The sequence below is a fragment of the Anser cygnoides genome, chromosome 2 (genome assembly GCF_040182565.1).
Source record: "Anser cygnoides isolate HZ-2024a breed goose chromosome 2, Taihu_goose_T2T_genome, whole genome shotgun sequence".
NCBI classification, from domain to species: domain Eukaryota; kingdom Metazoa; phylum Chordata; class Aves; order Anseriformes; family Anatidae; genus Anser; species Anser cygnoides.
In genome coordinates, this window is record NC_089874.1 from 31001002 (window position 1) to 31015626 (window position 14625).

The 14625-nt window shown below is 36.7% G+C and overlaps 1 protein-coding gene across 2 annotated transcripts in view; it reads right to left on the reverse strand.

The window, feature by feature from the left end:
* Nucleotides 1-635: 635 nt before the first annotated feature.
* The window catches only part of AGMO (alkylglycerol monooxygenase), a 199047-nt gene continuing 185057 nt past the window's right edge, over nucleotides 636-14625 (reverse strand). Inside the window, exon 12 of one of the 2 annotated variants that reach the window (XM_066991780.1) lies at nucleotides 636-6551. Coding sequence is in view for 1 of the 2 variants with exons in the window: in XM_048068248.2 (XP_047924205.1) it covers nucleotides 6471-6551 (81 nt within the window). In the remaining variant the exon portion in view is untranslated. The remainder of the gene's footprint in view (nucleotides 6552-14625) is intronic. The other variant, XM_048068248.2, reaches the window with a different exon arrangement.

A 14625-nucleotide genomic window follows, 5' to 3' on the forward strand; every position in this document is an offset into this window, starting at 1 on the left:
TCTGAGTTTCAAACTCATTATTTTTTCTCGTTTCCTTTTTAGAAACACAAAACCCTGAAGTCCATAGTATGTCTCTTGTTTGCTTTGACCAGAACTGCTGAGAGGGAGAGGTAACACTATGACTTAGTTCTGCATGTGCAGAGAATTACTGAGGGTAGTTGGCCCTTCGAGTGCCTGTTCTGTCGCATAGCACTGGTTTTTGTGTTAATCCCAAACTAAACACAAGCCAAACAGGCCAAACACAAGCAGGGAATCAGGAAACCCAGGAAAACTCTGCCTCATGGTCATTATATATTCTTATACTAAGACCAGAGGATTTATGGAAAAAGGAGAGTCCAATACTTTTTTCCCATGCAGCATTAGCTGTCCCAAGAGTTAAAAATCATTAGTCAATCCTCATGTAATTACTAGGGTGGTTTAAAAGAGAAAATATTTTAAAATATTACCTCTTAAAATCTTATTATTTGCATCTTAGATTTTGAAACTTCTATGGCTCTTGTTTTCAATGGTTAGAAACATTTGTTAATGAATGTAGATAATTAACATAAAATAAAATAAAATAAAATAAAATAAAATAAAATAAAATAAAATAAAATAAAATAAAATAAAATAAAATAAAATAAAAGCAACATTTATAAGATTCCAGGAGGCAGAGTTTTAAGAAACACTATGGGTAACATAGTTTGCATAACACAGCAAGATGCAGCAATGCTTTGAGTGTTCTCTGAAAGTTATTACTTTCCTTGATGAACTCCATGTCTGAGCCACAACTCTTTTTACCAGAAGTTAAAGAGCAAAGAAGAAAAGTCTGAACAACTCTTACCCTTCAGTGCCACTCAGCCTACTAGTGTCTAATCACATAACATTAAATCCTGAACGATCACAGAAATCTGTTTGCCTGTAAAGAGGAAACTTCAGAATAAGTGATCTGATCATCTCCTTTCTTTTAGATAATGGTTTAGGTAACAATGTCCATACTCCCACAGACTTGAGTGAAAACTAGAAACAGGAAAGACAAGAGAGAGGGATTCAAGTCCTGAGTATCTGGTATGTATAGCTTGCAGCTGTAACTTCCTCTGTCACTTTATCAATCAAAGGGCTCTGATTTTAACATAACACAAAGAACACCATCTTAGCAGTTTACAGGAACAAGTCATTGTGCAACTACACTGCTTTTAATTAATGCACTGTACCAAAGCTTGAGTTGCAGTGAATATTGCATCATTCTTGTTTCCATACAGGGAATGATCTGATCCTGAGGTCAGAAGCAAGATTTTTGGTGACTTGAATGGCACTGGGTCAGGACTCAAGTGAATACAGGATTCAGCTGTTTACTTCTGAATTTTCAGTGACTTGATATTGTTCTGTATATAGTTTGGGATGTGCATGCATATTCCATGCATAGGGATGTGACCTTACAACAGCTGGAAAGAGTAGGGGAAATCACTCTTGCTGAAAGGGAAAAAAAAAAAAAAAAGAAAAAGAAAAGAAAAAAGCATCTCTATTTATCTATGGTTCTCTCCAGAGATGTGTGCCACCAGGGAGTTTAATGACAAACAAAACCAAAAGGAAGTCTTGAGCAATACTGCAAATACTACAATTGTGATTGATAGGGTTTCTCACTTGGACATGGGGTTTATACTAGGGTTTTAGCCTGCAGGTTATTTGTGTTTCCAAAGAACAATGGCTCTCTAAAACAAAAAGTTACTTGCACAACACCTGTTAATTAAATATATATACATATTTCACTAATACATATATTCACTAATACCCTCACATAAGTCATTATAAGAAGGACATCAAGGCCCTGAAACGGGTCCAGAGAAGGGCTACGAAGCTGGTGAAGGGCCTGGAGCACAAGTCCTATGAGGAGCAGCTGAGGGAACTGGGGTTGTTTAGTCTGGAGAAGAGGAAGGCTCAGGGGAGACCTTATTGCTCTCTACAACTACCTGAAAGGAAGGTGTGGGGAGCTGGGGGTCGGCCTCTTCTTGCAGATAACTAGCAATAGGACTAGAGGGAATGTCTTCAAGTTGCACCAGGGGAAGTTTAGGTTGGAAATTAGGACACATTTCTTCTCAGAACAAGTAGTTGGGCATTGGAACGGGTTACCCAGGGAAGTGGTGGAGTCACCTCCCTGGGGGTGTTCAAGGAAAGGTTGGACCTGGTGCTTAGGGACATGGTTCAGTGGGTGACATTGGTAGTCGTACGATGGTTGGACCAGATGATCTCGAAGGTCTTTTCCAACCTTAATGATTCTATGATTTGACCCCATACAATTGTTCAAACTTCACAACATGGTCAAACACCAAATAAATAAGCAATGAAATCTTACAAATGTGAGGGGAGAAGTGTGGATTACCAAAATGCCACTAATATATTCCATTGATAAGCACTGTTTTTAGTTAGCATTTAATTCATTCAATTAACTGTATGTAATATATAATGATGTCTAATTTAATTCATTGTCCACCTAGCCTACAGAGCCTCCTGATTACTCAAAAACAGAGACCTTTAAAATGACTGTTTCAAACTATGTTGTGTCTATAAAGACAGTATAACTAGATCCAGTACTGGTATTAGGTGCCTAAAAAATTAAATAGTTTCTATTAAAAAATCATGATAAGCAACTTGACAGGCATATAGATACCTATCACGTCGTTAGTAGGAGAATGATGCAGTCAAGAGTGTTCCTATGAACCTCTCCATGAAACTTTCTCTTCTCTGGGAAAGGCAAACACCAGCTTCTATTCTGCAGCCAAAGATTTGCTTATACATACCTGGTAGTTGTTACTATAAAATACAGGAGTCTGGGACACCCACTAGAGGACAAGGCTCTTTGAGTCTTCAGCCAGAGGAGTCACCCTCTCTGAGTCTTGTGTTGTCCAGTATGCAACGGGAAGAATATTGTTTCTTTTGCGCACCTTGCTTTCAAATAACACATACACAATGGCAGCAGTCATTGGAAGTAGGAAATTGGGGTTTGAAATACCTTTAAAAGAGGAAATGTATTGGGCCTCTGTTTTAATGACTAAGTTGCCTTCACCACCAATTTTTTATAACGTATGCAGTCCTGTTAGATATGTCAGATGTTCCCAGTGATAGATTCCCCCACAAAATTTGGACAAATTGGGGTGCCAAACAAACTGAAGAATGTTTCATTTCCAGATTCTCATCAAGCTGAGATATGAGACACTTTTAAGGTAGGAGAGTAAAGTTTCTGTAGAGCTCTGTCTCCCTAAGTAGGCTGTAGCAATGATACATTTAGATTATACTTCATGCCTGTATTTTATATATTTCGTATGTTAGAATTGATCCCATAAAAGTGCAACTGTATTCTCTGGAATAATACATTAGTTAAACTAGTGTTCCTTTTGTATTTGTCACTAGCTTATCTATGTATTTTTATTTATTTATTTATTTGTAGGCAACTGATAGTAACTAGAGCAAGAAAACAGTGTTTTATGTAGTAGAATAGATCTATTAGAATAGGATCATTCTAAGGTCTAGGAAGAGAGTTTCAAAGATCATCTAGTCCAGCTGCCTGACCTCTTCAGGACTAATTAAGTATTAAAGCATATTAATGCATATTAATGCAGCCTCACCTCAAGTACTGTGTGCAGTTCTGGGCACCACATTACAAAAAGGACATCAAACTGTTGGAGAGTGTCCAGAGGAGGGCGACGAAGATGGTGAAGGATCTAGAGGGGAAGACATATGGGGAGCGGCTGAGGTCACTGGGCCTTTTCAGCCTGGAGAAGAGGAGGCTGAGGGGGGACCTCATCGCAGTCTACAACCTCCTCGCGAGGGGAAGTGGAGGGGCAGGGGACCTATTCTCTGTTATCACCAGTGATAGGACCCACGGGAACAGTGTTAAGCTGAGGCAGGGGAAGTTTAGGCTGGACATCAGGAAGAAGTTTGTCACCAAGAGGGTGGTTGCACACTGGAACAGGCTCCCCAGGGAAGTAGTCACTGCACCAAGCCTGTCTGAATTTAAGAAGCGATTGGACTGTGCACTTAGTCAGATGGTCTAAACTTTTGGGTAGACCTGTGCGGTGCCAGGAGTTGGACTTGATGATCCTTATAGGTCCCTTCCAACTCAGGATATTCTATGATTCTATTATTCTAATGAGGTCATTGTCCAAATACCTCCTGAACACTGACAGGCATACGATATTTACATCTTAATCTGAATTTACCTTTAAAATCACATTACTTTAATTACTTCATGTAAAAAATGGCATTCATTGGGATATCTTTATAATTAATTTAATTCAGATCCTCATTATTATAATTTAAAGACCAGAATTTTAAATGCAGATTTTCTGTATATTCAATACATTTGGTAACACAGAATGTTGAAAGTCCACTGCAGGAAGTGATACAGAGACATATAGAGCTTTACTTTAGCTGACCAACTAACAGGCAGAAGATGCTAACTCATTATCCTGTTCCTGTCTCTTTGAAGAATTTATTGTGGTAAGAAAACTGACTTTCGGTATGATTCTTCATTATAGTACTCAGTCATGATATTAAATCGACCTCAAAATATTCCTGTGATGTTGCTATCATTATTACAAAATTTGAAAGCAGAGGTACACTAACTGATGGAGTAAATTAAACAGTTAGTTGATCATGTTGTGATGTTTGGAATCATATTCTGGAATTTTCTTAAATATCCTATAATAATTTTGTAAGGAAAAGATTCTAGATGTTGTACTTTGATTATGGTGAGAGACATGATCAGTATTGATATCACCCCCATTCCACAGATGGGGAAATTGAAGCAAAGAGATAGTAAGTTTTGTGGTGTGTTAATCAGAAGATTATACTTCCACTATTAGTCCCAGAGGTATATAATTGTATTTATCCATTGGAAGGCATTGGAAGCTTACCATGTTATGTGTAAATGGTTGAATTAAACTTCTGAACAAGTATTTAAAATCTGATTTCTTCTAGGGCTTTCAAGGGCTATTTTTTTTTTTTTCATCTTATTATATAAAGTGAAGATCTACAAGTAAATATTTATACATACTGTCGGTTTAGGAGGGTATGATCCTTACTTTGCAGGTATTAGTACTTCTAATAGAACAAACACTTGCTTTCTCAGTTAAATATTTCAAGTTCTTTGAGCAAAATGCAAAGCAGAAGTCACTTGATCTAAAAATGGAGTAACTTAAAACTTGGGTTTTAAAGTAAGAATTTATATAAAATTAGGCTGATATTATCACTAGACATTGGATCAATTTCATTTATACAACATCAATGCCTTTCTGATTATTTATTGGAAATATCCAATTATGTAGATAACGACATCTGTTACAGCTAAAGACTGAAAATATGGGTTAATTAAAAATAGGATGGCTACATCTGAGAACACTGTTAGCATGCCATTAATATTCTAAAGGAAAATGGAATGGGAAAAAAATAATTCAGGTATTATTACTAGTTTGAAGCATGCAAGACAGCCTACATTTTTTAGCTACTTGACTTTAAGCACTTCTAAAAGTCTTGGAGCCAAATAGAAGTTGGAACAGTGTGAGGAAAGAAAAACAACCCAGCTCCAGTATTTTTGCCAGTCCTGCTGTTTGGAGACTCCCTTTACCATTTATATTTAATTTTCCTATCTTAGTAGAAACCATCTTTCCAGCAGCTCCTGAAAGACGTGCATCTCCCCTGAGATCACCTCAGCAGGAAATTACCAGAAATTAAGGGCCCAGCCTTGCAAATATTTTGTCACGAGTAACATTTGTCAATGGGATACTCATGTGCAAGTGCTGGCTCAATCAGTGTCTAAAGTTGGCAACTGCAGGTGTAGTCCTTAAATAATTCAGTCTAAACTGAAAGTCTGCATTATACAATGCATATATCAGCCAATTTTTCTGAAGATGTTTCAATTCATACTACTCTGAGTTATTTTATCATGCTGTTTTTATTCATTTTCTTGCCCCGACTATCCCCATGTAGCCGCATGTTATGAACACTGAATTGGGCATGACACTGAGATTCTAGTCTACTCCAATCATTATGGAAAAACTGACATTCACATATTTTTATGTTTAGGCTCAACAGAGAGACAGTCAGTTGTTTTATATCAGGTTGCTAAAAACATGATTTTAGTTATTCCTATTGTGAAAAATACTTTTCATATATGATTTAATACTAATAAAATTACTGTAAAACGTCATTAGTTTCACATGGTTTCTAAGACTTTTTGATCCCTTGAATGAAAAAAATATGCTGTGAAAGAAAATTTTATTTAAATTGGGGGGTAAATTAAATATTTTTAAAACCCAGAAATAAATGCACTTTCCAATGAATCTTTCAAACCTTCATATAAAATCACAAACCTCTCTTATCATATGTGAAATGACTGCAATTCAGTAAGAGTCATAGCTGATTAATTCCAAGGAACTTAGAAGGTTATTCCAAAGTGCTGTATCCATAATTAAAGTGATGTTAGTTCTGTTCTTTCACGGATGTTTATCTTTGGAAGAAGTGATCCGTTTCATAACTTGGATTCCCCAGAATGCAGCGCAGAGGGAAAACAAGACCTATAATACAGAATTCAAAATGAGAAACATTGCATAACACTTTAAAAATATTTATCTGTAAACACAAATGGGTGAAAACACAGAAGTCTCAAGAGGAAAAATTACACAAGTTTTCTAGGCATACTTATAAATTCACTTCAGGAATATATGCTTTTTTTTATATTACCTTCTATTGTGTATATTCTTGTTTTAATTTGTTCTTTCTGAATGGTACTAAAATAAGATAACTTGCAAAGTCTGCATGACCTTTCCTATTTTGTAATTGGGTCTGGATTTGGAGTACTCAGAGTCACTTAAAATAAGACAGGGGAATAACACCAGCTGTGGTAGAAAGAGGTAGGTGCAAAAATTTTTTGTTTGTATATTTGTTCATTTGTTTTTTCAAGTCACGCCTGAAGATTGCTAACACTGCAAGTTGCATGGTAGTGTACAAATATCCAAAGTAATCTTAAATATTGTTATGGTTTTGGCTGGAATAGAGTTAATTTTCTTCATAGCGGCTCACACACTGCTGTGTTTTGGATTTTTGATGAAAACAGTTGTGATAATACACCAACGCTTTTAGTTGTTGCAGAGCAGTGCTTACATAGAAACAAGGACTTTCCTTGCGCTGCCTTGCCAGCGAGGCGAGTGGGAGTGCACAAGTTGCTGGGAGAGGACACAACCAGGACAGATGACATGGGCTGATCAAAGGAACATCCCACACCATATAGCATCATGCTCAGAAATAAAAGCTGTGGTGAAGAAAGAGGAAGGAGGGGGGAACATTCAGCAATAGCATTTGTGTTCCCAAGAAACCATTACACATGATGAGCCCTGCTTTCCTGGTAGTGGCTGAACACCTGCCTGCCAATGGGAAGCAGTGAATGAATTCCTTGGTTTGCTTTGCTTGCATGCATGGCTTTTGTTTTACATAATAAACTGTCTTTATCTCAACCCATAAGTTCTTGCACTTTTACTTTTCTGATTCTCTCCCTCATCCCACCTGGGGACAGTGAGCAAACAGTTGCATGCTGCTTAGCTGCTAGGTTAAACCACAACAATATGGCAAATGAAGTGTTCTAGCTGCAGTACTGTAGACAGGCACTTATTACCCAACCTACTATTTATGTCAAGATACAAAGTAGATTTGAAATAACTTAAAGACTTAATACTGTTTTCCTTGTCCTCGGCTCCATGCATCTTTTTTGTTAGTCAATGAATTTTAATAAGAGATTTATTATTTATTATTATTATCATCATTATTAATTTGTTTGTCCCAAATTACTTTGGGATAAGTACAAATGTTTGCAGGGCTGAATCTAATTCAGGTAACAGTTTTGTCTAAAAAAAAAAAATCTAAAAAAAATAAATAAATAACAGGATAAAAACTATTTGTGTGCATGTATGTATGTAAAATGTTACACTTTAATGTTTTTCAATGAAACTTCTTAATTTCACATTTGGAATAAAGTTCTCACTCAGAAAATTGCAAAAGTATGACAACTGTGTTTTACCGAAGTAAATGTGAATTAAAAAAAACATTGCTCCCCTCCACTATGCCTTTGTGAGGCCCCACTTGGAGTACTGCATCTAGGTCTGGGGCCACCAGCACAAGAAGGACCCATTAGAGCGGGTCCAGAGAAGGGCCATGAAAATGATCAGAGCACCTCGTCTATGAAGAATAGCTGAGAGAGCTGGAGATGTTCAGCCTGGAGACGGCTCTGGGGAGATCTCATTGCAGTTTTTCAATACTTAAAAGGGGCTTATAAAAAAAGATGGAAAGCAAAATTTTTCATGAGCAGATAATGGTAGGACAAGGGGGAATTGTATTAAAATGAAAGAGGGGAGATTTAGATTAGATGTTAGGAGGAACTTCTTCACTCAGAGGCACTGGAACAGGTTGCTCAGAGAAGGTGTGGATGCCCCCATCCCTGAAGGTGTTCAAGACCAGGTTGGATGAGACCCTGGGCAACCTGATCTACTGGGTGGCAGGGGGGTTGGAACTAGGTGATCTTTGAGGTCCCTTCCAACCCAAGCCATTCTATAATTCTATGATTCCATTTGTCCTGGAAGATATTTTTTGAAGTGATTTTTGTTTGTTTGTTTTGTTTGTTCGCTTCTTTGAAGGGACAGAGAAAATTTAAAATCAAAGGAATTTGGGGATCGAGTTATAATAATCCTTTTTTTCAGGTTTATCTGCAATCAAAAGGTATTGACTAGGACAGCTCCAATTTTAACATTAACATCATTTAACAGTCAACATTCAAAAATGCATGGCCCAAAAATCTACTACTGTGCTCATCCGCACTCATCAAAGTACATGAGATCTGAATGTCCAAAATAAATAATAGATGACCATAATATCTAAAAGGTACTAATTCTGCATTCATTGAAGGCAATGTGATGGGATGAGATCTGATCCCCCTCACAACCTATTTGGGACAGGTACAGCCTTCACATAATCTGTACAGTACATACTTAGTAGCACGAGATGGAAGTAACACAAAATAACAACTAATCACAATTCCATCAAATAAAATTAAATTCCCATTCAAACTTGATCAAGACAAATTCCCTTCAACTTCTCTAATTGAAGGTTTTAATTCTACTTGACCAAGTGTAGGCCAAGCAGTAAATGCTGTCTTTAAAACTTCTGATGACACTGTCAGTGCTCATTTGTGGTCTCATTTTTAAGAAAGGCTCACAGAACTCTCACCAAAAGACTTGTTTATAAGAGTTTCAGACCTTCAGATATGAAAGATTTAACATTTATTTTTCCATATATTATTGCAAGCACCTTGTAAAATTTGAGTAAAACACTGCGTGGTTCAACTTTTTATGTATGGAATGGAGAAACTTTTAAGTAGTGCTTCAGGCACATACTCTCCATGTTTTGTGAGATGCTTTATTTCTATACTGTGGTGCCCCTGTAGAGAAACGCAATTACAAATAACTATCTGTATTTCTGATTTGTCTGTTATGTAACTAGGATCTGTGTGAATTGTCATCTAGATAAAATGACTTATATATAGCATATTCTGACTGTAGAAAAATTCTTTGTTGTGCTATCTCTAGAAGCAGATCTTATCTATTTGTCATAATTAGTACTTCTCTGAACCACTACTGAAGTCCTTTCATTCCTCACCTCAGAAAGATCACTCCTATCCCTGAAAGATGTATTAAATTTAGAAGTATTTCATTTTTCAGAAGAAGCACATTTAAGCACATTTAATGACTGAGGCACAGGGCATTTGTAGGGGATTAATGACTGCTGGGAGATGATGATCACCTGAAAAAGCACAGCCATGGGCCATTAAGCCCAAGGAAATATCCTCAGCTAAAGATGGTTATTGCTATTAAATACTGAAAATGAAACAAAATAATAATAATAATAATAAAACAACATCTTGGGTGAATTGTTGTTTTAAAGATAGAGTTAGGCAACTTCTTCTTCTTTAATTAAATTTCTCATTGTGAATTTCTTAAAGTATGCAATCAGTGCCTGTGGGGGCATATTTCAAACTGCAGTTGTTATATCCAGAATGAAAAACCACATACTGCACACTGGATCTGCAGAACTAGTTTGGCTTCATGATTCTATAAAAGTATTGATTCACTGCCTATCAATGTCAGGACTGCCAGTACTCGATGGAAAGTAATGTATTCATGAAACTATAATTCTGTAAGGTAGAGGGGGGTGGAGGAGCGGAACATCAGGGAAAAAAATTAAGGGGCCCCATCCTCCCTCACATGACAGCAGTTCTGGCCAGCTCTACTGCTATAATGCTGACCTGTAGTGAGCAGAGCCAGCTGTACGGAGCTACTAGGCAGAAACTTTCTGTGGAGGTTGGAGTTCAGTTTCTTCTGATTGCTGCTACATAATTTAGAGTTGCAAGGTTTGAACCACTTGAATAAATGGTGCAATCACATGACGTCAGTAATGGAAAGTCAAGCTAACACATGCCAGAATTTTGAGCAGACAGGAGTGTGGGCAGCAGGAAGCAGCAGAAGAGCATTCCACCAGACAACCTGAACTATTTGTGTATTTTTTTTTTTTTAAATGCACTAGGCAAACCATAGATCCTGAACCCTATATGCAGGTATTTCGAATTTCCCAGTTCAACATTCTGGCATCCTAACTGCGGTCTTTGTTTGTTTTTCCTTTAGAGTTATCTAAATTATTGTCACAGAAATTCTCTTTCTTTCCCATACTGTCCAAATCCACTAGTATTTGCCTCTTGAAAAAAAGTATTTATATATCAGTTTCCCAATTTAGACAGTTTTGAAACTAAAAAGATAGAATTAAATAGTATACAGTCTTCTGTTTTTACAATGAGAAAAGTTCCCCCACAAATATTATTCCATAACAGCAATAGTATATGGAACGGTTAAGCTTGAATGCAGAATTTATCACAAGCGTATATCCAGGAAAGTTAAGCTCATAATGCAAGCTTTTTACCACCTTAATGCAAGCACTTATTGCCTTTACCTCTTTAAGTAACTACAAATTAATGATAGACTGTCCTTTAGGCTGCTGGAAGAGGGCAGTCCTCTTTAAAATATTTACATCACCTCCTTTCATACAGTTGTTCTGTTTCCGGACAGAAATAGAAATAATACTATTCACAAGAATAAAGATACCTTAGTTAATGGACTGACTGCAGGACTGAGTCTGCTGTTCACAGGAAATCCCCACTGGAATGATGTAAGTTTATTAAGCTGTAAACTACTTTAAAATAATTATCTAAATTCAGGCACTCACTTCCATGTGACTAGCTTTGCTGATAATCACTAATGCTATTTTCTGCCATTTTCTCTTTGGTAATGGCTTTTGCAGATGAGTTGCCTTGACAGTGTTTTTGTTTGTTTGTTTGTTTGTTTGTTTTTTATCTTGCAGATTTCATCTGGATAGAAGACTTCAGATATTAGTCAAGAAATACAGACAAGTGTCCAAAGATAACCTTGCATTAGGGAGGGGCTGAGGCTTTAACCACAAGACCTCAGAGATCCCTTCCAACCTAAATCATTCAATGTGTCTCTGACACTTCTCTGATTCTGCCCAGACATGTTCACTTCAAATTTCACTGCAGAGACAGTTTGCACCTGTCTGCACCTGGCCAACAAGTTGACTGTATTGGGGGTACATGACTTGTGAACAGACATGTTAATGAAATTGAATTATCTAAACACCACTGTGTTTGGTAAACTATTCCTAGCTCTGGAAAGGGGTCAGGAAAATCAGCACATCCACATCATTAGGTTGACTGATAGCATCAAAAAACGGACCTGGTACTGGCAAATGTGATAAATGATGAGCCCTCTCAAGCTGATGCTGCCAACTGTTTAACTGACACTGAAAATTAAACAAGACTAAGGTTATTTTTATATTATTTACCTACAAATACAATCATGGCTTCTTCAAAGGCACTAGAAATAATTTTAATGAAAATTAAAAATTATTTTTAGGCTGAGACTGTTTCTGTGCTGAAATACACAAAGGAGATGGAAAATACGTGTCTCAGAAGTGGGGGAAGAGGTTCACTATTTCTAGATGTTTGGATTTGGGTGCGTACATCTTCATTCTCAGTGCCATGTTTTGAAATGAGCAATCTGACGCTAGTAGAGAAATGCTATGGTATTAGCAGCAGATCCAGAAATCACTTGTCTTGTAGAGTGCACAGATCAAGAACATGGCACTTACAAAAAAAGTTGTAATAACAATATTTGGAAAGGGAAAAAACTAAGAGCTGGGCTGCCTTTTTTTTTTTTTTTTTTTTTTTTTTTTTTTTTTTTGTGAGGGAACTATGGATAGAAGGCATCTGCAGTAGCTTCACGGCATTCATTCAAGATTCCTGCAAAAGTAGCAGGATGTCAGGAAATTCTCCACAAGGGTTCATCATACACATTTAGATTGTTGGTGCAGCACACGTCTCAGATTCAACATGTCCCAGACATAGAACAGGGTGTGTATCAATAGATTGCTAGCAGACACATGATTAAGCCAAGTATCTCCAACCCCCACAAAAGCATATTGACAGTGGACTCATGGACTGGTTTCTTGCTAGTATGATATACCTCTTTAGTTTTACACTTCATTATTAGCAGATGATGAGAAAATAGTAGGAAAGCAATATATACATCTCATATCTATTCCGTTAAATGTTTTAATCATACTTCTTTTATTAAAATATGGTTTGAGACTCTAAAGCTAGATGATGCCTGAAAACGTAGGCTGCAAATCTCCCATACCTGAAAAGGATTATGTTATATACTCAGGAAAGACAAAGAAAGATATGAAGACAGGATATTCTTCAGTTGCTTTCACAGCTGAGCACATCCTCACAATGAAATGAAATACACTGCAGAGATGCCTGAGTTAGCAAGGACATTCTAACTGTTAAGTGTCTCTCAGCACAGCACCAGGTTGTCAGGCGCCAGGCTGACAGACTCTCCTGGCACTGCACCTGAGCTGGTAAATTGTATCCCTCAGCTAAACACATGGGGATTTTCACACAGGCAGAGCTATTGCAGTTCTATTTAGACCTGAGGCAGTTTATGTGCATCCAGCACGATATCTTGAATCCCACCACCACACTGCCTCTCAAAATATTTGTATGTGTATCCTATTGAATTGCTACCTATTATATTCCTTCCCTGGGTCAAAGAATAATCCACAGTCTATGCACTAGGATTAAGAAGGTTTTATCTCATTCCTGAAGAGACAAAACCAATAGCAAAACAAAATCCCAAAACCAGGAAGCTCTGCTGTCAGTCGTGAATAGGAACTTCAAAGCGTGTTAATAATCATTAAACCCTCACCTTACATTGAGCTAATGCAAGCTAGAGATAGTATCAACATTATACTCATTAACATATATATAAACTCTCTGCATGCTCTTCAGTACAAAAGTTGCCAAAATGTTTTACTGAAATATCTGAGAATACTGCCCACACTAAGTTACCTAATTCCACCCATAAATTCCTACATCATTGTAAAACATTTAGACTTTCTGAGTTGTTCTCTAAAGAACTCTGATAAACAAAATAAATCTTTCTAGATGTTCAACAAACTTTTTAAAACAACTTCTGCACCAAGTGTGTTTCATTGCTTTTTAAAATGAATTCTAAGAAAATTTCCATGGTAATTATAAATTTTTGATCATCCTTTGAGCTTAAAAATCTCATAAAAGATGCGAACATATTATATCATTACACATTCCAGGTCATAGTATTATTTTATAATTTCTGTTTTGCATTCTTTTATATTGCTTTAGTTTCTAGGAAAAAAAAATAAAGAAAGGATAATCTTAGTTCACAGTTTTATTCCCATGGTTCCCAACTTTGCCACTAACCATTGAATCGTACCATCACGTTGTTATTTCATATTTAACTTTTCAAATGATTAATTCTGGCAAACCACAACTTGCTCTCACTGTATTTGCTAGTCTTTATCATAAATTAATTCTCAGCTCTATCTACTTATTAATCCTATCTTTATGTCCAGATGCATGTCAGAACACCTAGTGGCTTCATAATATTCCTAAAACCAAAACTGTCAAAATCACATGAAAAACATATCACCTAAAAACATATGTCTGAAAACTGCATTTTGTAATTCTTTGCTTTTGCTTTCTGATTTTACTTGTAGTGGTTAGATTTCTTGTTTTCAAGGTTTTTAAATTAAAAATTGTGTGCTGATATACGAATCTGTGAGCTTCAGTTTCAAAAACATGACAACTAACAGCCCTGCTCACCCTAGAAACTTCTACCAATAACTAAACTTTTGCTAGAGAGTCCAGACACTGTGCCATCACTGAGGGAACTCCAGTACATACTCTGAACCCCTCTTGGCTGCTGCCATGTCAGCATTCAGCTCCACATTTGTTCCTGATGAACAAGAGCAATGAGCATCAGCAGAATGGCTCAGTCTCTGGTGTTCTAATACTACCTAGATTTATCACACTAGACTAGGTTGAAGGGAGCACCGCTAGAAGGAAAATTAGTGAAATAATGCTTTTTATATTTTTAACAATACAGTACCAAAAAAACAAGTTCACAGATCAACAGTTTTAGAACTTAATTCAGACTTTCA